Source organism: Athene noctua, chromosome 2, assembly GCF_965140245.1.
Source record: "Athene noctua chromosome 2, bAthNoc1.hap1.1, whole genome shotgun sequence".
NCBI classification, from domain to species: domain Eukaryota; kingdom Metazoa; phylum Chordata; class Aves; order Strigiformes; family Strigidae; genus Athene; species Athene noctua.
In genome coordinates, this window is record NC_134038.1 from 33916204 (window position 1) to 33942434 (window position 26231).

At 38.8% G+C, this 26231-nt stretch overlaps 1 protein-coding gene across 2 annotated transcripts; it reads left to right on the forward strand.

Moving 5' to 3' along the window:
- The first annotated feature begins 2094 nt into the window (after positions 1-2094).
- Positions 2095-26231, forward strand: PEX2 (peroxisomal biogenesis factor 2). 2 transcript variants are annotated; one of them, XR_012633102.1, is made up of 2 exons: positions 2095-2369; positions 2894-3000. XR_012633102.1 is itself a non-coding variant. In XM_074898809.1 (2 exons), the coding sequence occupies exon 2, from the start codon at positions 22293-22295 to the stop codon at positions 23205-23207; it is 915 nt and encodes a 304-aa protein (XP_074754910.1). In that variant the 5' UTR covers positions 2095-2369; positions 22275-22292; the 3' UTR covers positions 23208-26231. The 2 variants fall into 2 exon arrangements, 1 of the variants encoding a protein (XP_074754910.1); XM_074898809.1 differs by lacking the exon at positions 2894-3000 and adding an exon at positions 22275-26231.

The following is a 26231-nucleotide window of genomic DNA, read 5'->3' on the forward strand; positions in this document are numbered from 1 at the left end:
GAGGAAATGCAGGTGTCACATGAGTACAGAAATGAGGACAAACTTCAGCTATGACCTACCCCTATTATTTTAGTATTTCTTTCAGGAACGGAAGTGAATGAGGAAAGGTGGCTTCATCAAGAGAGTTATTCATGAACTAGTCTGAAACTCATCTTCCAGAACTCATGTAAAAACTCTCATTCTACATGTAAGACTTGTTCAGCACTTCCCCATTACACTTCCTGTTACAGGGTCTTTAAGTATTCCAAGCACTGATTGACTTGCAAGCTTCTATTCAGAGATCTCATATGACAGACACAGGTGGTGAGCTGCCTCTGGAGTGTCAAAACACACGTAATAGCCTGGAGAACCACCTCTCACCTAGAAAGCGTGGCTCCCAGAGACGATCACAACAATATCAGCCACACCAAGAAATAGCACATTGCTTTAGTCTTGAGTTGCTGGTCTGCTATTGCCTTCCTCTGGTATGCCCAAGTCACACACGGTCTCACTTCACAAGATTTTTAAACGCTGATATAGTTTACAGTGCCCTGCACAAGGAAGTGTTTGTCTTGGTTTGTAATTCAAATATGCAGCGATAAATAAATTATAATAAATAGATTAATTCCGTGATTCAATTATTAATTACTCCTCAGCAGAAATAAATGATCACATGGTTTTGTTTGAAAAACAAAGCTAGAATTGCCCTAAGTACCTTGGTTATATGGTAGACTATCTAACATCTGGGTGTGATTGTTTTTCCTTTATTAGTGGTCATAAGCTTTCCACTACAACATCTTTCCATGAAAGAAAAGAGCTGTCCTAGCTCAAAAGCTAAAATTAGCTCATTTTCCTTAACATGCAGTTTTCATATAAATAGATCTAATCCCCATTTTGTGAAATCAGACATATGAATTAGCCTTATTCACTTCAAACAGTTCTAAGAAAAGGTAGTTAGGCATCTGTTTTGAAGATGCTTTACCATTGCGAAAAATGACATGGAAATATTCAGCTAAACTGTTCTTACAAGATCATAATATCCATAAAGGGCTGTATCCTGTTTTGTGACACCATAAGTAGTTCAGAGTGCTACTTAATTTCTTGGCTGCAAGTCAGAAAAAACCAAACATATAGAATCCATCAATACGTGCCCATGGAATACCCCTACAGCCTCTTTAGCACAGGTAACCTCAGCAAGGTTATCTGAAGTAGGACCCTTAACATCACCTGTGAACCTGTATTCATAAATACACCAAAACTATAGTTACTGTTTGGAAATAAACACCTGTGAACCTGTATTCATAAATACCCCAAAACTATAGTTACTGTTTGGAAATAAATAAGCCACTATTTAAGTATCTTTTAACTTTATGTTTACTAAACAGCGTAGATTCCTCTCAACCTGCTCATAGTCATATTTTACAGAGTTCTCTTTAATTTGCTTTCTAGAACCGTAATAGCCAACTTGCCGATGCAGTTTTCCTCAGCTGTGTAATACATCCAAAGCACTTAAAACACTTTGGGAGGACTTGGCTATCACTAACGCTGGTAACTAACCGATCGACCATGCATCAAACAGCGCTGGAGTAACGCTGCTAGAGAAATACCTGCCTGCAGTATTTAGAGGCTGTTGCCACATTTCCTCCCTAGTTCTGCTCAGTTTCTGTTCTCTCAGCCCTGTGAATCATGCCAGCAAATGCTACAGAAGCCCCTCGCCCCCCACGGGCAGCGGCCACGGCCCAGGTTACCCCCGACTCCAAGTGGCTCGGCCTCGCCGACCCCACACCCCCCTCGGAGACCACCCCACCCCCAGACGGAAGACCCTCCACCGCCACACGGGCGGCCAGGGCGAGCAGGAGCCGCTTGCCGAGCTGAAGACAGCGAAACCGCAGCTTCGCTTTCACCGGGACGCTCGAGCGGCTACGGGCCTGAGAGCCACTCTCCGCCCAACGGCCCCCACTCGGACACCAAACTACCCCACCCCCTGCCTCTCCCATTGGCTTCTCATCCGCATTGCGAGCCACTGATTTGCTCTGCGGCCTGTCAGTCAGAGAGCCTCGCCGTTCCCCCTGGCACGGATGCCGTCCCCGGAGCCCTTCTAGCGAGTCATCTCGATCTCCTGGAGGACTTCCTGCAGAGCCGCTCTAGGCGCTTACCCGCTGTAACGATTGTCTGTGCTGTAGCCGCTCTAGGCAGCAGGAGCTGGCTCTGTGACCTGGCGGGGCCTGCTGCTGGGACGGTGTCCGTGGGCCGGGGGTGGCAGCTGCGTGGCGGAGGGGAGAGCCCCCGAGGCTCCGTCCGCGCAGGCCTTCGCTAGGAGGCTCGAGGCAGAGCCCGTCGCACCCGGACCCCTGCAGACTCCCGGCGGCCTGGGCCCGGCGGCGGCGCAGGTCAGTCGGGGCGCGGGGTGGGACGAGGCGGGGGGGGGGGTACCGGCCTTCGCGGACAGTGGGGCTGCGGCGGGCGGCGCTGCCGCCGTGCGGAGGCTGCGGCTGGAGCCGCGGTCTCCGACGGAGCTCAGCCACGCAGCACCCGCGGCCCACCAGGCTCGGGGCGGCTGGCCGGGACGCGGCGGCGGGCCTGCAGAGCCGGCGGGGGAGCCTCTCTGGGTCCGCACCTGTCACTCTTCTGGGCCCTGTTTATAAAAACCCGTGTTTCGCCTCGCCCTCTCTCCGGGCCTTTCTCAGTTTCGTGAGCCCCACTGACGTTCCCACGCCTGTTGCATGCCTCAATATTCAAAGAGGCTTCAAGGGTTCCAGCTAGGCCCAGCTAGGTGTAAGGTAAGAAAGGACAGAGCCTGGTAACATGCTCTATAGAGAGGAAAGGACATAATATTCTGGCAGAGGGATATTTTAATCCGAATTGTTGCTCTGATGTCAGTTGAGAGAGTGAACCCATTTGTGGACCTCCACAGGTCGTTCCTATGACTGCCTGCTGTGGGTGGCAAGGCTTCCTAAAGGTACTGCCAGCTCAAGGTGACAGTGCTTCCTTCCTACTTTGTGTTAATCCAATTTTGTGCAACCTGTAAGTAACCAACCATTGGTTTCCCACAAAATTAATGTAGATTTAGTCTGAATGGGCAACATATTTTGGCAGAGTGATTTTCTGCTTATGATATAGTCCATAATGAAAAACAGCACTGTATATTGTTTCCAATTCCTAAGTATATTTCTTGTATCATCTGTCAGCAAGAGGGACATATTCATGAAGGTCGAAGATGAAGTATGGCCAGTTTGTAGTAAATTTTGATTCTGAAATATTTAGCCATTTGTTTGATTTTACTGGAAGTTAGTGAATTACCGTTTAAATCCTTTGCTGCTGATCAAGTTTTCACTATAAGACTAATATTGGTTTTATTCTTTATGAAGATCAATTTTTTCAGTGCTTTCTTCTACAAACTTTTTTTCCTCTTTGTGGTTCAGTTTCCACTCATCAGCAGTTTGTTTTTCACTTCCTGGATGTCCATTATTACTAGTTTATCTAATGAAATGTTTATTAGGAAAACAGCTGAAAGTGTCATTGCTGGGACAGGAGTTAGAGTAGCAAAGAAACTATTGAGGAGAGTAGCAATTCACACCTCTGAATTGTTTTTTTAAAGTTTGTTCATACTGCATGAAGTCATCAGTTTCGGTTACTTGCTCTGGAGTTAGAGGGCTAGCTTCCCACCTATTAGACGTATAAATTAACTTATTAAAAAGGCTTTTTTCTTTTTTTTTTTTTTTTTGATAGAAAGGAAATAGACCAGTAGGGCACATCATCAAGATTATTGGAGGGATTTGACACATATATTTTAATTCTTCTGGAATTTACAGTGGAAATAGATGATCATGTCAGTACTGGAACACCTACTGTGCCCACTAGTGCTCCACCAGTACTTGCTAGTAAGGATACTTTTTTGGATTTAAAAAGTTACATTCTCCACAAACCTTTTATTTGAAGAGAACAGCTCACCACTTGCATCTGCAGCAATGTATGTGGAGAAAAGGCAGTGCTGTGCATGAGAGATTACACCATGAATTGGCTAGTTCAAACTAATTTCAATTTTCTGTTAAAAAATATGCTTCCAATATTATGCTATCCTATACACTAATGTTTTGAAAATACTTTGTTCTGTTTTGTGTAAATCAGATGTTACTTTTATTGCTAAAGGTTGTCAGAAGTTTGTCTGCCTGTGCAAACATATTCTTCAGAAAGCAGCATTATTATTTTTCTATTTTAAAAAGATCCTAATATTAGCTTGTGCATTTACGATTTAATTACCATGACTCTTATAGTGTTCTCCATATTGTTAAGTAATTGATAGAGTCAGTGAATTGGAAAGTGGAATACATTTAAAGCTATTGTCTATGAAGGTTTTGCAAGGATCTTACATTTACATTGCTGTTCTTGCCTACCAATCTGGATTGTATTGTAGGGGGCTGTAAGAGGTGGGGTGTTATGGTATTTTTATAAGTGGCAATTTTTATATGTATATATTTTAAAAAACCCCAATGTTATGTGTATATATATTTGCAGTTTTTAAAGAATTGAGTATGTTTTTTGAGTATGGAGTGTAATGAAATTGTATTAATGTGGGGCCAAGACAGCTGAAATAAGTCTTTGCTTAGAGTTTTGCTTGTAAGTCCTTTAAACTTCTAGGCCCATCTTGGTTAAAACCTGTGGCTTTTTATTTGAGATCATTATTTTCACCAAAAGAAGAAAATCAGTTCCCATTAAAGCTTTAGTGAAACTTTTAATGTTGATATAGTTGAGTAAATAATTAAAATTAGACATCTCTGCAAAAGTGGCAAAGTATCTTAGAAGTGTTGAAAAATGAAGTGGTGAACTTATATGTATGTGAATCAACTCATGCTTAAGTCTCTCATAGCTACCCTTAGAACTCTTAGTACAGCAGTACAAGCATGTAAAATACCATCCTCTGAATTTATTTTTAAAAAGGTTTATTTCTCAGGTGATGGGCCTTTGGGTACACTATGAATCTGCTCACTGATTAAAAGGCTGTCAGGTAGCTGGAACGGTGTGCCCCAATTCATGTTGGTGGATTGTTAAGGATTAAGCTAGATATATGGAATGTCTGTTTTGTGCAAGGAGAGTGTTTAGATTTGGGAGTGAATTTGTTTGAGAGGTCTGTGTGTTTGTCTCCTATTAGATTCTTTTATTATTCCCCTACCCCGAGACTGTAGATATAATTTATTTTATTGGAGAAGGTAGTGAGTCACAGAAAGGTTTTGATACTTACTGTGATCCAGGACATGTAGGAAGCAAATGTTCTTGTGATGGACTAAATAAAACTCAAAACTTGCAAACAGGTATGGGTAGTATATAAAGACTCTACTAGACCCTGTAAAATGGGAAAGGTAATTTCTGTACTGTGATAGTTTTTGACACTGTTACTAATCTGAGGGCCTCCGTTTGTGCTTTGATATCAAATGCTGTGGTGCAAGTCAAGAAAAGCATTTGATCTCCTGTGTTTAATCTTTTATAGTCTTTTAAAGTGACAGTTCTGAAGATTGCTAAAGACTGCTACCTAGAGGATATTTGAGAAGGAAAGAAGCTATGTCCGATTCTGGGCTCCCCAGTATAGGTGAGGCCTGGATATGCTGAAGAGTCCAACAAAGGGCCACAAAGTTGGTTAAGGAACTATGGCATAACTCCAGTGAGTCTCCTGGCTGAGAGCTGGGGCTGTTCAACCAGGAGAAGCGAAGACTCAGGGGGATCTTAATATTGTATGTAAATACCTGGAGGAAGGTGCAAAGAGGGTGAATCCAGGCTTTTTTCAGTGCTGCATATTGACAGGACCAGAGGCAGCGGGCGCACACTGAAAAGCACAAAGCTCTGCCTGAACATCAGGAAACAGTTTTTCAGTGTGAGGGTGACCAAGCACTGAGAGAGGTTGCACAGAGAGGCTGTGGAGTCTCCCTCCTTGGAGGTAATTAAAAGCTGTCTGGATGTGGTCCTGGGCTACTGGCTCCAACTGGCCCTGCTTGAGCAGGCAGAGTTGGACATCATAAGCTTACAGTAAGCACACTGATCCATTTCTACTTCTCTCTATTACCATATTTATAAAAAAATAATAAGGGGAGGGTAACAGTCAACTTTGAAGTTGTCTCTTTTTTTTGGGGGGGTAGTGTGGGGTGGTGGTGTAATTTGCAGTAAATACAGAAGCAGTATTTGGCAACCCACCAGTGGACTTTCACACACATACTTTAGGAAATTCAGAGAGGGAAACCGCTCCATATGACTTTAGAATGACTGCAAAAAAAGGACCCTTTTGCCAGCAAGCTTCCAGTGAGGCATATTTTTCTTTAAATCGCAAAAAACTCCATTCTATAAATATTGTAAGGTGTCTACTGGTCCTTCACATCATAAGTACACTTAACTCTCTACAAAGATGTTAGCCTTATACATACTAAGCTGAACATCTCATAAGATACAAAATATGAAAAGGGTGTATTTGCACTTGTATGTAATGTGTACAGTTAGAAAATGATAATTTCATCAAATAAAATCAGTCTTTCACTAGAATACTGTGATAGTTTAGGCCCGGCTGGGACTGGAGACCACGTTGCTGTTGTCCCTCCCCCACCCTCGGACCAAGTAGGGCACAAACCCTCGGGGTTGAAATAAGGGCAAATTTAATACAACAGTGTGATAAACAATCTGAACAACAACAATAGCAATAATAACAACAATAAACAGTATTAACAGTAAACAAGACAAAAGATATACAGAGAAATACCGCAGTGAACACAGTCAGCCCACCACGCGTGCTTCCCATGACCAAAGCCACAAAGGAAGGCTTCCCACGCTGCCGTGCTGGACCTGACCTCAGCATGGTATGAATAACCCGGCTGGAGATCCCTTCCCCCTGCTTGGGAGAAACTTAACCCTATCCTAGCTGAACCAGGACAAATACCCTAAGGTAAATTTCTCCCTAGCAAGGTCTGGTTTCCAAATGTTAGCTTTCCAGGAACAACATCTGAATTCACACAGTTTTTTAGAGCATTCAGAGAGTGAATTTAAATTTCCAACCTAAATGATGGTAAGTTGTGTATGACTAAAACTGGAAATAGACTCAAACTCACTGTATTGCTGCTGCACTTAATGATGACAGCCCCTACAACTTGTTACATCTTTTGGACTGCAGCAGAGGGTTACTTCAGTATGGTGTTTTCAAGCAGGCTGCTTATGCTGGTTTGGGGTTTTTTTGTTGTTTTTTTTGGGGAGATGGATAAGGTTGGGGTTTCTTCTTTCTGAGACCTAATAGAATATATACTTTATCACATAGACCAGTGAAGGCAGGAAGAGATGCTACAACTCTCATTTTAACTAACTAGTATGGTCTCAACACCAGCTACTCCACAGCACTCCCTGTACTCTTCGAGTAGTAGAGTTAAAAGCAACAAACAAACAAATTAAAAAAAGGTGTGTTTTGCTACAAAGCTGCAGGCTCATAAGTCATGTTGTATGTGGACAGGGAAGGTAGCAGGCTTTCTGTCCTGAAGTTTCTCTGATGAGCTGAATGGTTCCTGCAGCCATGCATCTGACCTACATCTGCAAGCATTGTCAGTTGACATCTAAACTTTACAAAAAATCTTCAGGAGGAGTACAGAAAGGATGCTATCTGTAATGTGACTCTCTCAGAGATGGTGGTGTTTTTTTGTTGTTGTTGTTGTGGTTTGGAGGTGGAATGCAAGAAATTTGGAAGTCAAGATTATTTCAGACTTTTCAGAAGGAAACTGCAGATTTTTCAGAGGAAGAAAGGGTAAAATTTAAGATAAATAAAAAACTGAGATAGAGGAAAAAGAGGACAAATACCTGATATAGGAAGATAGAGGAATTATGGCAGTGGTGTGACTCTTGATTCAAGCTTGACTCTGGGTCTGGGCACTTCTTCCTTTCCCTGCAAGAGAGGACCCATGGAGATTTTTGGCCTTTAGAAGTAAGGTGAATCACTCCTATTATTCATTGTGTTTGTATCAGTAGCTGACTGGGAACGACCTTTCTAAAAATGCTGTCTCTGCCACTACTTATCTCCACCATCTCTATTTTTGCTAATGTTGGCAGTGGTGTTGGGAAAGAAAGGAAATAATCCAAATTTAAATTCTATGAAAACATGAAAAATACTTTGTATAATAATAATATTCAAAAATAATACTACTAATTCTATAAGCAGAGGAGCTGACAGAAGATCTCGCAGGAAGGGACTGACAAAGAGAAAGGAACTTTTCCTGGAAAAGAAATTAATATAGGGCCGTGATACTGTGGGGCATAACTAAATCATGAAGGGGAATTCACGTTCGTGTTACAGAGGGATTGTAGAAGCTGTCAGCGTACAGCTCAGACTGCCTAGTAAGGAAATTATTATCCCTCTTCTAAACTGTTACTTGTAATATGTATGTGTAACTGTGCCAGTGGATTCTAAAATGCTAATGAAGTTACAGGATTGAAGAGAGCGTGGTGAAAGCATATCAGTCTTCCCTCATGTGCTTAAAGTTACCATAATTATGAAGTAATAAAACTGTCAAGGTTTTGGGACACTGAGCACATCTAATTTTCCCAGCATCCCTATTAGTCACTGTGTATGCCAAACATTTCAAAGTACAATCATATCAAAAAGGTAAGAGTGAGGAAAAATTGCATAGTGTTACTTAGTTGAACAGAGTAGCCTCTCATCTGCAAGTCTGCATGAGTCCTACAGTGGACTTGTACAAATAGTGGATTTTTTTCATTTCTGAAAGCAAAAAGTTTCCTATTTACAGTGTTGCAGTGTTATCCATGCAAATTCAGCATGTTGGGTTTGAAGACCATAAGAACAGTTATTCTAGTCAAATGAAAGACTTGGATTTTCTCTTTTGCTGTTGACTGGTGGCAGATGTAAGAGTATAATTCTCAGATTCAAAAGCAGCCAGTTTCATGACTATCTGTTTTTCCTGGCCCTGATGCTCTTCTTGTTAGTACTGCATGCATCTTGCGTGGTGCTGTGTTGACCTGTTTGTGTACTAAATCTGCAGGAAAATAAATTTAAACAGGTTTGTTTTCTGCCAGTTTAACATGCAAGAACAGTTCAGTAGAGGGTCAAATAAGTGTTTGCGTTAGTCTGTAAGAAAAGGTGGCAATACAAAGTTGAAGGAAGGTGGGATGGAATGACTGTAGCTGTCAGAAATTACATCAGCTTACGTTTCTGTAGAACACGAGTCTAAAAAATGAGATGTATACATCAGGTAAAGTACTGTTCTTTATCCTTCTACCACTTGGGAGTTCTTGATTATAATTAGATACAGTTATGCCTAAGTTACGCCATATGTTACAAGGCCAAAACTTAAAACTGACAGTGAAGAGGCTTGTCTTTTATTGATGGAGGGCCTTCTTGGTTTTAATGGATCATAGAATGATTTAGGTTGGAAGGGACCTTAAAGATCATCTCGTTCCAACCCCCCTGCCATGGGCAGGGACACCTTCCACACCTTCAGGCCACTATAAGGTCTGCCTGAAGCCTTCTCTTCTCTAGGGTGAACAACCCCAACTCTCAGCTTGTCTTTGTAGAGGAGGTACTCCAACCCTCTGATCATCTTCATGACCCTCCTCTGGACCCACTCCAACAAGTCCATGTCTGTCTTGTACTGAGGACTCCAGAGCTGGATGCAGTACTCCAGGTGGGGTCTCACAAGAGCGGAGTAGAGGAGGAGAATCACCTCACTTGACCCGCTGGCCACACTTCTCTTGATGCATCTCAGTGTACAGTTGGCTTTCTGGGCTGTGAGCGTACATTGCTGCTCATAGTCAGTTTTCCATCCCCCAAGTCCTCCTCCACAGGACTGCTCTCAATCCACTCTTTGCCCAGCATGTATTTGTGCTTGGGATTGCCTTAACCCATGTGCAGGACCTTGCACGTAACTTTGTTGAACTTCATGAGGTTTGTACAGGCCCACCTCTCAAGCCTGTCCAGGTCCCTCTGGATGGCATTCCTTCTGTCCAGTGTGTTAACTGCACCACACAGCTTGATGTCATTGGCAAACTTGATGAGTGTGCACTTAATGCCACTGTCCATGTCTCCAACAAAGATGTTAAACAGTGCCAGTCCCAATATGGACCCTTGAGAAATATTGACAGCAACTCTTTGAGTGTGACGCACCAGCCAACTCCTTACTCACCAAGTGGTCCATCAAATCCATGTCTCTCCAATTTAGGGGCAAGAATGTTGCGTGGGACAGTGTCAGATGCCTTGCACAATTCCAGGTAGATGACATCGGTTGCTCTTCTCTTATCCACCAGCACTGTAACCCTGTTGTAGAAGGCCACCAGATTTGTCAGACACAATTTGCCCTTACTGAAGCCATGTTAGCTGTCACCAATCACCTTATTTTCCATGTGCCCTAGCGTAGTTTCCAGGAGGATCTGCTCCATGATCTTATCGGGCATGGAGGTGAGACTGACTGGCCTGTACTTCCCTGGCTCCTCTTTATTTCCCTTTTTAAAAATGGGGGTTGTGTTTCCCCTTTTCCAGTCAGTGGGAACTTCACTGGTCTGCCACAAGTTCTTAGATATGATGGATAGTGGCTTGGCCACTTCATCCACCAGTTCCCTCAGGAATCACTGATGCATCTCATCAGGTCCCATAGATTTGTGCACCATCAGATTCCTTAGATGGTCTCAAACCTGATCTTCTATAGTGCATGGTTCTTCATTCTCCCAGTCGCTGCCTTTGAGTTCTGCAACATGGGCGCTGTGGCTGGAGCCCTTCCTGGTGAAGACCGAGGCAAAAAAGTTGTTGAATGCCTCAGCCTTCTTCATGTCCCAGGTAACCAGGTCTCCCATTCCCTTCTGGAGAGGGCCCACATTTTTCTTAGTTTTCTTTCTGTCACTGATGTACATATAGAAGCTTTTTTTGTCCTCAACGTCCCTGGCCAGATTTAATTCTATCAGGGCTTTAGCTTTCCTAAGCCTGATCCCTGGCTGCTTGGACAATTTCTCTGTATTCCTCCCAGGCTACCTGTCCTTGTTTCCACCCTCTGTAGGCTTCTTTTTTATGTTTGAGTTTGTCCAGGATCTTCTTGTTCATCCATGCAGGACTCCTAATGGTTTTGCCCGACTTCCTCTTTGTTGGGATGTATTACTCCTGAGCTTGAAGGAGGTGATCCTTGAATAATCAACCAGCTTTGTCGGGCCCCTCTTCCCTCCAGGGCTTTATCCCATGGTACTGTACCAAGCAGATACCTGAAGAGGCCAAAGTCTGCTCTCCTAAAATCCGGGCTGGTGAGCTTGCCATGTGCCCTCATCCCTGCCCTAAATATATACAGTCTGTAACATCATTGTTTTTACATACAGTCCTCCTTTTGGTACAGATGTGGGCAGAGGTTAATCATGAGTTAGCTGTGCATTTAGGACAGATTTTACCTTTCTCATCTAATAAGTATTTCTAATAAAAGGTTAAATGATGTTATGTTCCTGCAGTGCAGTACTTGGATCAGCAGTTATGCTTGCATATCACTGAATATTCATGACTGTGCAGTTGGTATGCATATATATGTATAAAGAAAGAAAATTTAAATAAAATCCGGGCAATGACTGTGTTTCATAAATGATGAGCCTAAGGTATTTAATACAAAATTTCAGGGTTGTGTCATCTGTGGTAAATTGTATCAAAGTATACAGAACAGGCATTGCTTCTGAATCCCTTCTACATATCTTCTTAATCTTCATTCAGGCGTCTCCATACCTATCTGCTGATCCATTTGTATGGATCAGACAGGTAGGATCAGAACAGAAACAGAGCTGTGAAATGGGAATTTAACTTAAAGACTTTTTCTTTTTTTTTTTTTTTTTTTTGGGTGGGGGGGTAGTTTCAAATGGAAGAAAGGTAAGGAGGGGCATGGGAAAAATGCGTAAAATTGGGATTGACACTGCTTGACAAATAAGGCTATGTGAGACAAAGTGCCCTTACCATAGTGAAAAGCAGATATTATGTATGTCATGATGCACAAGGCCAACTTTTCAGGTAAGTGATAATAACCAGCAAATGAAGAGTTTTGGCTATAACTGCCCACAGTGTGCTCACAACCATCCATCTCTGTTCTGTCTTTGAACCATTCTGAAATGGAGCTGCATACCTCTGCCACCATGTGATGTTTCACCTGCTTTACACAAAGGATGGCACATCTACTAAACTTTACATCCTTTTCACTTTTATACTTGCAGTGCAGTATAACTTTAAGTTATCTGTCCTTATACTAGAACTTCATATCCTCATTATAACCAAAATATCTTCAAATGCAAGGACCTCCTTGTCATCAGTACTGTAGTTGAGACCTACATTTGTAGCTCAAGGGATCCTTATCTTTCCTGTGCTCTTACACCTCCTGATACTGGTTTAGTCAGAGATGTTGCCCCTTCCTTTGCAAGGGGCTGCTCCTTCTTAGTTAACCATCAGTTGCAGCTGTTAAACTGCTCCAACCAAACCCTCTACCATTTTGATTCAGCAACAATAAATGTAAGGCACTTCTCCAGATAATTCCCATTACCTAGTTCCAAAGAAAAAGAGTTAATAATGTGTACTGGGCATATATTTTGGCTCTTCATCTTAGTGTTCAAAGGAATTTTTTGAAACACGTTTCTTGGAAAGCATCAAGTTACAGTGCAGCTTTGTCTTGTTAAGCTTTTGGGTTCTTTTATAACTGATTTAATTAAAAGGAACAGCAGCTAGATTTCATTTAGTACAGCAGAGAATGAGAATTTACAAGCAGAATTGGCCCATCCCTGTAGAGATGAGTTTGCAATTTGGCATACTAAGGCGAGCGATAACAAACAAGAGGAAATAAAGTGGCAGAAGAAGAGGAACGGGATATGGAATAAAGAAGAATAGTGGTTGAATATAATGACTTGTTACATGTTTATCTTCCTGTTTATTCTAATAAAGGAAGATTAGGGCCTGTTGTGGTTTGAACCTGGCTAGCAGCCAAACACCATGCACCCACTTACTCACCCTTCCTTGCTTCTGGGGAACAGGGGAGAGAGTTGGAGGGGTAAGGTTAGGGAGACTTGGTTGAGATAAAAACACTTCAATAATTAAAAATAATAATTATAATAGTAGTAATAGAAAATACAAATGGGTAATGCATGTTGTGATTGCTCACGCCCTGCTGACTGATGCCCAGCCCATTCCTGACTAGTGATCCCAGAGAAGAGAGAATCCTGAAACCACCATCCTGAAAAATGATTGGAGCTTCCCAATCAACCCTTTTCTATATAATGAGCATAACATTAGATGATATGGAATATTCCACTGGCCAATTTGGATCTGTTTTGGCTATGCTCCTTCCCAGTTTCTTGTGTACCTGCACACTAGCAGGACATGAGAAGCTGAAAAGTCCTTGATTTCTTAGCAACAACTAAAAAATCAGTGTCTTATCAACATTCTTCTCATATCAAATCCCATACTGATCCAAACCACAGTACTATTCTAGATACTAAGAAGGAAAGAAAAAAAAAAAGGTTAGCTCTACCCCAACTGAAACCAGAACAGGGGCATATCCAGAAAGTTGGTAGGATGATGCTATCTACGACTTTTATACTAGAGGAAATAGAAATGTACTTTGAGCTTTTGTAGCCTTTACCATCACAAATTTTAAAAGGTAGTATTTTAAATATTAGTTATGCAGTAGTTATCAGATCTAGATGTTTGCATCTGATAATCTGTCTTTTAAGAGTGCTGACTGATCACAAGTTTTTCTGAAGTCATTGGGAGCTCTTCGCATTTAGAGTATCTTTTAACAGTGGCCAGTAATAGTCTTGGTTGTTAGCATTCAAGAGAATGTATTACACTGATGTGAGATTTTCAGTTTCCATCAAATACAGACAGAAATGACTGATGTACAGCTTCTAACAGTGCAGCACTTTCCTACTGTTCTTCATTGCTGTTGTATCAGTTCTGGCTCTTCTGAGCTGGTTTTGATTTTGTAACTTGAAGCCCTAATATTTCAACTCTAGCAGGTAGTTTATGGAAGAAAAATCAATGAGCTATCCTTATGTTTTCTTGCTGTCTCCAGGCATCCAGTAGTGGCTAAACTCTTGTGTCCCATTTTATGAAGTCTTAGCTTACTGAGTTAAAAGTTGGAAAAGCAACCTGTGATATGAACGTATCTTTGTCTTGTACTTGTTCTTGGGGCATAAAGGATTCTGGGATTTGTTACTAGTTGCTCACTCAACTTCTTCCTTAGTGAAAATCTTAATTTAATCTGTGGGATTGATATGTTATGTGTCACTTATTCAGTGTTTTCCTTTACTTTGTCTATTTTGATAAATAGTCCTAGGAATATAAGAAACAAATAGTATTTTCTGTGATTGCAGTGTATTACTCATTTTTCAATTAGTGTTAGTAGTTATTCCAAATGGTTTAAGAATCAGTTTGTTCTTTGCAAAATGATGTGTATTTAGCTGAAGTATACAGAAATCCAGACAGTAATACAAAATCAATCTTTTGTAAGGTTAGTTGAGGGTAATGATATAGTGATGTTAATTTTACAGTGATCAGGTGACAACGCAGTTGGGGCTCCCAATGAGAGTTTGATCTGCACTTTAAGCAAGAAAGAGATGAAAATTAATGGTAAGATATGAGGCTTTCACTAGCTGGGGTCTGGGTTCTGTGTTCTATTATGAGAGTTGATGTAAAGGAAGATTTTAAAATTAACTGGATACATATAATTTGATTTCTTATCTTTAAAGTTTATTGATTTCAAATTTGACATCTAAAATATCTGTTGCTATTGAGAGTAACTAAAGAGAACAGTGGAATGGAATATATTTTAACTCGTGCAAAAAAAAAAAAAAAAATCCAACAAAAAAAGGCAAAACCAACTCAAAAAACCCTCACCTTGCCTTGAAAATCTCAGCATTCTTGTGGTGGGTGGAAAGATAGTTTTCTTTGCTATCTGTGGATATCTTAACATTGTGAACATAAAAGGAGGAATAGTAGACTACAGGTAGGACTTGCGTGCGCTCTCTCTCGCATAACCAGTATGGCAACACTGAATGTGCAATACAGAATGCATTGTAGCTCCTGAAAAAAAGAGGAACTGTGTGTTAGTGATACTCTCTCCAGAGAAGCTGTGATTCCTGGCATGCCCACCACATACTACTTCCCCCTGCCTGGTCTATAGATCTGAATCCTGGTACTTGGCAGAATCTAGTCTGTTGACAAGGCTGAAAAATGGTTCTCTTTAATGTATGTCCAGTTGTTTCTTTGTGTTGAGATAGTTTGTTATTATTTTAGTTTATTATTATAATGAATGTTAAAGAGACTTTATATATCAGGAATTCTTCAGTGGCCTGGAAATCAAAAGAGCTGTCCAGGCAAAAGTAATGCAACACTATTAGCAATGAATGTATAGCAATGGCATAGGAATGTAAAAATAAATCAGTGACTAAAGAATAAAATTTCAGTTTACAAAGCAGAAGAAAAGAATCAATGAAAGGGTTCAAAAATGTGAGACTGGAGACACAAAGGGATAGATCCATTAACTAGATCTGTTATTAAATAAGAAAGGAGAACAAGTAACAGATTTTCAAAGACTGATTCTTTATGGCACACTTTATAAAAGAGATATATCGTGACCTGCTACTTTCATAAAATAAATCTTCGACAGGAAATAAGAGTGGAACCAAAGCACAGAAAGAATAGCCTAAGGAATCTTAATATAGATATGCTCAAGTGACAAATCCTAATAAAATTCATCCTAGAATGATTGAGGAATTAGGCACTACTGATTTTATTTATTTATTTAATGTCCCAGAGGGTGAAAATAGCCAGCAAAATGGGTTTGTGTGTGTTTTTGTGTCTCTTTATTCTTCTGTTAAGAGAATTATGGAAGCTGTCAGTTTTGATTCCAAATAAGGATTCAGGACTATATAGTTTAGCAATTAATTTGTATCTAAAAATGTGCACAAGAGAGACTGTAAAACAGCCTTACTGGTTTGACATGACCTGTTCATAAGGAACCTCAGTCTGGTTCTCCTCATAGAAAGGATGACAAACTTAGTAAGTAAGAGAAAAAGTTTAGGTACAATACAGCTTGATTTTAATAAAGTCTTTTTCCCTGCATAAGCAAGCTAGGGAAACTCAATATCAATACTACCTCCATTAGATGCTGGTATTATCAGCATCAAGTTGAAAAATTGCCTTTACAGAGTAATTACCTACAGTACCTTGTCAAGATGAAAAGGCATTAATGAGTTGGATGATCGAAGAGAATACACGCTTACAAAAGTTACTGATCATACTAAACTGAAGAGGGATTGAAAGTTTTGTGGTGTTTTTTTTTCTTTGTTCTGAACATAAGACCTGAATCCAAAATACTCTTGATAAATTTGGAGAGAATCTCTGAAATCAAGAAGATGAAAAGCAATGCGGGAAAATATGAAGCACTGCATTTCAGAGGAAAAAGTCAAATACATGAATACAAAAGAGGAAATAATTATTCCGACAGAAAAATGACAGAAGATGATCTGAAGATACAGTAGACCTCAAGGTAAATACTAGCTATGCCAGTGGAAAAAAGTTAAGAGTTTTTTCTCTGGAGGATCGTACCTGCGACATTGTAGGAAAGAAGATGTTGTCTAGTTTGGCAAATCTATATGTAGTTGGTCCTCTCACATATGCCTGACCACTTTTTCCTCTTGAGAAGATGCAGACAAACTGGAAATTCTTCTCCATTGTTGTTACTGCTTTCTCCTGTGAAATCAAAACCATCTTTATTTGTAATAAGCATGCTTTAGATTTCATACGAGAAAAAGATTCTTTATAATGATTAGGGTGATAAAAGACTGAAACAGACTAGCTAGAGAAGGTATGGAATCAGCTTTCTTGGTAGTTAAACACCTGTCAAGATATTCTTGAGCCTGCATTCATGTTGAGTTAGGATAAGGTGAGTCTCTTGAGGTCCATTCCATCTGCATAAGTACAGTGTGTAAACTCCATATTTTGGCTGCACAGAAGAGATTATCTAAACTAGTTAAATCATGAACTCAGTGAAGTGAATGGATGTGCTACTTCCTGCATCCTAAATTCAATTTTAAGTTAGAGCAGTAAGGAACAAAGTTCATTTTTGACTTAATAAAATTTTTTTTTTTTTTTTTTTTTTTTTAGCTTCCAAAAAAGTGTTTTGACAAATCATACTTTAAAATGTTTTGAGGCTTCTGCCTATAATATATGTCTGTCTGTCTTCTAATGATTATGCTAGAAAAGCAGGGCATGGGATTACAGTAGCACTGAGACAGTAGAAGCCCCTTGATTACTCAGCCACAGTGGAATAACCCTGTGGAAAAAATGGCACCCTAGAGGTTAGTTGGATTTGTCTATTTCTGCAGGCAAAGTTTACAGACCTGTAAATTTAAATGTAGAATTTTTGTGGGCAGTATGCATTGACAAATATGCCTGATGGTAATACATCTCATACTGATAGTCCCAGAACAGGTCAATAATAATGCTTATATTGATAGCAGCAATGCAGGAGATGTTACTTGGTATTATAGCTAAAATCCATGTTATCCCCTTAATCATAATTACATTAATATTGACAGTCCGTTGACAATACTCACATTACTATTGATAGATTTCTGTCAATAACATGTTTCCAAATAAAATATATTCATTCATAATTTGTACGATGCTCGATAACAGCACTAACATATACCAGAAGAAATTCCTCTTTCCCTGGCGATATACAATAATTTTTTTGTTGTACAGTGTACTGTACAAGTGGGATTGTTCATTTGTTTAGTTTTTAAAAAAACAGACAAACTATAGGTTATTTAAGAAATAAATGTTCTGTGGGCTGTTTTTTTTCTGGAAGGCGATTTTTATTTTTTTTCTATGCAGTATCTGTGACAGTATAAAATCAAGGAAGAACCTTTCAAGTAGTAGTCTTTAGTTTTTTGTCTTAAAGTGTATTTATGTAACAAGTTGATCACGTGTAGTTTACTTCTTGATCCAATTCTGGTCATGTAAGCTAAGCCTGATGGCATCCTTAACTGAGCACTGATATTTGTCTCTTTCATTGCTGGGTCTACCATTCTGAGTTCTTAGGTTTTAAAAAATTTAAAATAGACCATGTAAGATGTTAAATCAGTAAGGACACGACAAATAGAAATTAATGCAGAAATTTGGAGGAAAAACAGCTTTCTCTTTATAGTCTGTGTAGCTCGGCAGAATATGGAATGCAAAAATAGCATGAAAATGTGCAAGTTAAATGTCGTGACACTTACAGTCTGTGTTATCTAGTTTTAAACCAGAATATTTCTCATTTATTCCTACTCTAGGATCACTATTTGTGAAAACAATACAAACTGAAAAATGTAACAGATATCTGAAAGGATTTTATATAGAGAAAGGAATTTTAAAAGATAAAATTATCATGTATTTATTCTTGAAAAAATGGCCACTGTAGATAAAGTATATAATGGTCATTCCCTACTATAGCAAAATAGAGATCAGAATTTAGGCCTCTTTCAAACAGTTGCTGTTACCCAGATCATTAAGACATTTGCAGACATTTTTCATAGGAAAATATGTATTTCAAGCTTTCCCTTTTAATGTTTGTCTATAGGAAGTATCTCCCCTATAAGTGCAGTAAAACCTAACCTGGAAGTAAGGACAGTGTATAGCAGAACACTTCAGCCTATACTTAACAGTAAGCACATTGAAATGTGCTTACTCATTAAAACCAAACCTATATGGATATAATCTTTAAGTAACTTGCAGGGTCCAGATAACAGCTATGGCCTATGGCAAACATTTAGTAGTCTTAGCAACAAAGAACTTAAGAACAATGCCCAGTTTTATTGCTTAAATTGAGAATGCTTGCCTAATTGTTCATCAAAAAGAAAGCTTTGCTTACATAGGAGTATTATAAGCATAATTTAAAGGATTTTAAAGGAGTACATTTGTATTTAGTTGCTTAGGTTTTTGTCTTAATATTATTCCTTTTCCATATAGTTTGTCTGAAAGTGACTTCCAAGTTGAATCAATCTGCTAGTTGGTAATTCAGGAAGAGACATTAAATATGTCACAGTTAAACAGTATATATGGTGTTGATTCTGTTGTGTTTTTTTTTTAAAAAAAAAGGAGACTTATTGGAATTTGCACAATTTCTAAGGTTAGCAAACAGTGGTTGGACTTGTTTGTTGAAAAGTGGCTCCCATTTTCTGTATACAAAGTTTCAGCTCACACTGACAAGTTCACTGAAGTTATTTCCTTCAAGTAAAGTTCTATAAAGGATCATGGACATGAAAAAAATATGCATTTGAACAAATCATTTCAGTCTTACAATGAGGCATGCACAGATTTTTTGAGAAGGTCAAGCTCCAACTTCTGGGGAAGATCTTCAGGGCATTGTTGGGTTAAGTTTTAAGAATCTCTAGGGATGGAGATTTCACAGTCCCTCTAAACAAACTATTCCAGTTTCCCGATGTCCAACTGGAGTTTCTCATGTAGCAACTTACAACCAGTTGCCTCTTTCTCTTTCACTGCACCTCACAGAAAGGTTTGGCTTCATCTGCTCTGTAATCCTTAGATAGTGGAAGGTTACTATTAGATCACTTCTTAGCTGCCTTATCTTCAAGTTGAGCAATCTGAGTTCTTTCATGCTCTCCTCATATATCAGGTGTTGGGGCTCTCTGGTGATATTAGTGGCTGGATTTTTTTTCAGTTTGTTGAAATTTCTTTTGTACTATTGATAAAAAAAAAAGAGGCAAAACTGGACTTACTATCCCAGGTGTAGACTCACCAATGCCAAGAAGAGGGGAGTAAATGCATCCTTCAGTCTGCCAGCTACACACATGCTAATGTACTCCTGTAGGCAGTATTGCTGCAGGGATGCACTGGTGACTTGTGTTCAGTTTGCTGCCTACCAGAATCCCCAAGTCCTTTTTCTCAGAGCAGCTGCACAGTCAGTCACCTCCCAGCCTATAGTGATCCATTTTTCTTGTGTATTTTATGATCCATTGTAATACAATTTGACATTTTTTCTATGAACTTCAGAAGGTTCCTGATTACCCGTTCCTCGCTTGCTGAGGTTTCTTTAAATAATCTCGCTATACATGGGGGGAAAAAAATTCTGCACAGATACAGCCTACCTTATTTATGAGAAATCTACAACAGCAGTTTTGTATAGCATCTGGGATAATGAAAGACAGCTGGAAAAGGTGGTTGAACTGTTGTTGGAAAATAGTCTTAGTAGATGGATCAAGGAAGCTTATTGATAAGATGACACTTTCAAATAATGTGAAAGGTAATTTTGTGTATTGGGAATTGTATAGAACACTAGTGGGAGGTGAACTGAAATGAGTAGAACAGAGAGAAATTAGTAGAAGGGACTGAGATGTTAGCAGAAATTAAGAAGACACTAGACTTTTAGGGGTTCCGAGTGAATAGCAGTAAACCAGTGATAAGTTCCAGAGCAGATGGTTATCAGAGGATGTGGTTCCTAAAATGGTAGTGGGATGAGAAGATCAGGGGTAGGAGGGCAGATAGTCATTGGAGCTGGAGTTTTTGAAGTGATACAACAAGATGAAATAGGGATTGAATTGACCCTCTGATCACAAAGTGAAGGAGGTTGGGATGATACTGGATAATGTTTTCCAACCACAATTCCTGAGACAGGCTTGGGTATACTGCCTTTGTATACTGGCTTGTGAGGCCAGTGTGAGTTGATGCAATGAACCTCATAGCTGTTTGCCCAGGGGAGGTGGCCTAACACTAGCTTCAGCCATATTTTGCTTGAAAATGAGGGAGGAGGAGTTTAAAGAAACTGAGTGGAGCTCTTGTATGCCCTACCCACGTAGCCAGTTTTAGTTAATTGGAAAATACTGTTGTACAGCATACATGAAGAGCAAAATCATATTACCTGTTAGCTTTGCATGACACTTTCCTTACAGACATGACCAATTATGGGTATAGAAAGCAGTAGGAATACTATATATAATATTTTATACTGGGATTTAAAACTTTTGGTGCACTCCATCTCAGCAGTTACTGGTTTGGAGGTTTTGGGTTTTTTTAGTATTCTTAGCATCATTAGCAACCATTCCTATATATGATCCTCTACAGCATCTTTTATTCAAAGCAGATTTGTGTTACAGCAGATTTTCCTCTTATGAATAAGGATTTGAAGTACCTTCTTCTGTACTTCCTCCAGAAAGCTGTTGACCCTTGCTTGTCTGTTATACAAAGAATCTGGTTTAGCAAGTGAAATATGTTGCGTTCTACCTGAAATACACCACTTCTGAATCACTTTACGTTTTTCATGTGGGCAAAAAGGAACCAAAAATCAGTTACCCCACAACTTTGCATTACTGAGGTGTTATTCATATTTTGCTCTTGAAATTTATTGCATTTATTTTCTTAGTCATGGAATGCCAGATACAATAACATTTAAACCAAGTAATTTAAAAAAAATATATTTTTTTTCTCTGTAATGCTTGAACAAGAAGAGTATACATTTGTTGAAGTTGCTAGTATACATTAATCATCTTGCCAGGAAATTTGCTATGTGACAAGTAGCACAATCCCACATCTGTCAAGAGACTCTAGAAAATATATGCAGCCTTCAGTGATGTACTGTATGATAATTTATGGCTGAATGCTGAATATTTCTTTAATCTCATATAATGATTTTTCTCTAAACTAAACAGATCACTGCCTTTATTTAGCAAGTTTTATCACTCCCACCTTAATTTTCATCCATATCTTCCTGTAGGTAATCCTTAAATCTGTTAGTAATTCTAAGATGTTACTTTCGGCTGCAGCTGCTGAAGTATTCATATTGCACTATTTTCTACACCACCCCCCCCCCCCACACCCCCCGTTCTCTTCTTGATTTTAGTTAGTATGTTCATTTTCCCTGTTTCTCCATAAAATACCATATAGATATACAATCCTCGTTTCTGATCTTCTATTTCAAGGTGTAATTGAATATTACATTATGCCCAGCAACTTTTAATATTTCACTGTATAAATAAAAAAATAAATCTGTGGAGTTTTTTAAATATCTGAAATGTGTTAAACACTTCTCTGTAACCAAATACAAATGTTACTCTTTGAGAAATAGTCCAATATGACTTCTTCTGAGATGAAATTTTATGCTGTTAATGTAAAGCTTCCTGAAAGACTTATAGCACATTAGTATAGCATTCTGAAGAAGCTTTTTCGTTATTTCTTGTTTACTGCTGGTATATTACAACTTTATCTTTAATAAAAATAGGAATGCTCCATTATGCTTAAACCTATTTGTGTTTATTCCTAGATTTTTTTTTGCGAAGAAATGGCTTCCATCATTGGAAATGAAAAGAGTGTGAATCCTGTGCTCAGAATAAGTCAACTTGATGCTCTTGAACTAAACAAAGCTCTGGAACAACTAGTGTGGTCCCAGTTTACCAGCTGTTTTCATGGATTTAAGCCAGGGGTGTTGGCTCATTTTGAACCAGAAGTAAAAGCATTTTTATGGCTTGTATTATGGAGATTCACTGTCTATTCCAAGAATGCAACCGTGGGACAGGCTATTCTGAATATTCAATACAAGAATAACTTATCTCAGACAGAGAAATACCAATCTCTGAGCAAACAGCAGAAGTTATGGTACCTTATTTTCACTGTTGGTGGAAGATGGTTGGAGGAAAGATGTTATGATTTATTTAGTAATCGTCAACTTCAATCTTTCTGCAAAATGAAGGGTTATATTAACTTTGGAGCCGGACTTCTTAAACTCTGTGGACTTCTAAATTTTCTGATTTTTCTTCAGAAAGGAACATTTGCAACACTTACAGAACGGATTCTAGGAATTAGGTCAGTTTTTTGCAAGCCGCAAAGTGTTCGTCAGGTAGGATTTGAATACATGAACAGGGAGCTCTTATGGCATGGCTTTGCTGAATTTCTCATCTATCTGCTACCACTTATTAATTTACAGAAACTAAAACTTAAAATATCTTCTTGGTGTTTGCCTATTGCAGGTCTTTCCAATAGTGAAAACACATTAGCAGCTCACTGCAAGGAATGTTCACTATGTGGGGAATGGCCTACCATGCCTCATACCATAGGCTGTTCACATGTTTTTTGTTACTACTGTATTAAAAGTAACTATTTATTTGATATGTATTTTACATGTCCTAAATGCAGCTCAGAGGTACACAGTCTTCAGCCACTGAAATATAAAATGGAAATGACAGAATTGCGTGCCTGATATAAGATTGATTTGGTTTTTTACTGTACATGAAATATTATGTTGAAGAGATTAATGGAAAAAGGATGATTTTGGAGACTGTAATTTGTTGTAACAAATGTCTTTACTGGTCCTAGTTTTTTACTGAGTAACAGCACCAACTTGCCTCTCTGAAGGAAAGAAAGGAGTTCACCAGATCTTCTACTCTCTGACTACTTGATCCCAGTTTGGTACCCCTATCTTGTCAAGTCATTCCTTCTTAGATCTAGAGTCTGTCAGTCTGCCACTTTCTAACTGCATGCTATATACTCCCCTCAAAGACGGAGAAGGTGCCCAGTAAGCTTTTACCCCTTTTGTGGATTTTCTCAAGCTTATTGTAAAAGCTTCTGCCATTAACAACTTAGCTAGTAGATGGATTTAGTGGAAGAGTCATCCTAAAGAATAACTTTAAATTTGAATATTTTACATTTGAATTCCTGGTGTGATGTTCCACTGCAAAAAAGAAAGGTGTAAGATGAATTGTCATTTTAGCAGATTATCAATAGTTTTCATCATACTCACCTACCATAACAGGACATAGACTTTCTCTAACTTAGAACTGCTTTCTTATCAATAGACCATAAGCTTTAAGTGATCCACGTGGTAGACAGATAGATGCTGCATAGTTAGAATGTGCCTACAGGAAATATGACCACTTCTTGAGCAGATATGGTGCACCTTCTAGACCTCTGTGAGATAACCGGAATAATTTTCTCAGTCAGCTATATGTCTGTGATCTTCAGTGACATATGTATGACCACCTCCCACTTCTTCCTTTAAAGCTGAGGGACGCAGTTCATCATCCATTGGAATGTGGCAGCTGCCCAAGGTAACCCGCATTCTTCTCAGTCAGAGACACTGGAGAAAACTCATTACTCACAAGATGCTGTCTTTGGAACTTACCACTCTTCTTTTTTTGGTGTGGTCAAAGATGGGTGCCAAACCTCACTAATAGCTCACTACCACACAGAAGATAGATCAAACACAGTTATGTGTATGTAGACACATTAAAAAATATAGGTAACTCTTCCTGGTTTTTACTATTACTATGTGTTTTCTCTGGTGTCTTTGCAATGTTTTTATTATTCCCTGTTTTAACACTTCATCCATTTATTGTCTGACCTGGTTTTGTAGGTTTTTGTTTGTTTGTTTGTTTTAAATTGCAGTCTTTTTTTAACAGGAAATCTTATCCAGAAGTGTCTCATTAACACAAAAATACCTTGCATCCTTTTTTGGCTCTTAAATTTTCATACTTACACAGTTAAATGGAATAAATCACTTTATGGTGACTGTGTTCCTGATTGGCTATCATCAATAATCAGTCCCAAAAATAGTATGGTAACTGATCCAATATCTTTGATCTACTTTTATGAGATGGTTTATTACGTTCTTCAGTGTCTGATTAAAACAACCCACCAGCCTGTTTATTTGAAGATCTTAAATTCTAGGTTTTGATCTTTAGAGTGACACACAGCGCTTTCATCTGATGCAATTAAATATAGTTAGTGGGTTTGTAAGTATCTTTGGGCAGCCTAAAACTTCATTAATTCTGCTACTGTTCTGTGAGTCAACAGAGACTTCAGAGCAACTGCTTCCAGATACTGTGCTGCAACATATTACTGGCCATCAAATAAGTGTATCAGCAGCCTGACAAATTTCTGTTATTCACCATTGCAATTTGAACCAGCAGGTGCAAATCTGCTTTATTAGAAGCATCAAAACTGGCAAGTCTGGAGAATATTCTGGATTCACTTGCTGGTCCTGAAGTGATTCTCTATGAGTGGTCCTTTCATATTACTTAACAGCTCTTCCCAAATAAATACATTAGCAACCCTGACTTTGAGCTGGTCAGTTCAACCTTTGTTCAGTTGTGGTCACAACTCAGATTGAGACCAAGGTTTCAACTTGCATATTGATAAACTCTTTCCTACCGGGTTAGCTTTTTAGGACTCCAAAGTGAATACTCAGCAGCTTACTTCTAGCACTGTTAAATTAAACACATACCTTTTTTATATTGTAATTCTGTTCTGCTGTGTCTTGAAATATATAAACTGCAGAAGAGTCTTACTTGAAGATATTACAGAAAAAAGCTAGATGATTTGTAGGCTAATCAAAGGGTAATTAATTTTACATACTAATTGCATTGATTATTTGTCCTCATAAGTATTATGTTTTCAAGTTAAAACTCTCCTGTAACAAAGGACTAAGATACATCTGGTGATGATGTGTTATCTGCAGTAGAGAGAATAAAATTTATTTTGGAATTTAATCTCCAGTTATTTTCTCTAAATAAAAGGTTTTTAGTGTTCACCTGTCACGAGAATGTACTTCTGAGCAGCCATACATGCATAAGGGAAAAGGCTAAATGCCTAGAATTTAAGAAAGGTAAAGGACCAGACCTTTTATTCAGTCTTGTATAGGAGTTACAGTCCTGTATTAAGTTTTATTTGTGCTCTGTGGTGTGTCTTTGTGTGATACATGAACGTTTTCATTGTATCAGAAATCAAAAAATGAAGCTATAACTGAAACAGACTAATTATATTAATAAACATATCAGAAAACTTTTCATATCTTCACTTGAATGAGAATTACTAGTTGTCACAAGGTGTGATATTTTTTTAGAGATATTTAGATAAAAGGAGTCAGGCTCCTACAAACCACCACCCCTCCCATCTACTCTAGTGCTTTAAGAGAGGTCTCATTTAAGTAATGTTATGGAAGACTTAAAAGCAGGAGTTTCAGTATTCTGTAAAAGAAATAACAGGGATATTATCAGATTTCTGCATTACCTGGAACTGTTTCTTTATTTTTCCATAAGTGTGAGATGTGATAATTGAGGATTATCTGGACAAAGTGGTAAAGGGAAGATGTTAAGAAAGATGAAAGAAATATATTTCCTGTATACAATCCAATTAATATCCTTGTTTAAGAATACTACTGCAGTTGTTATCTGACATGTGTCATTCTTATGAAAACCAAGTTGACAAATAAAAGATAATGTCTTAA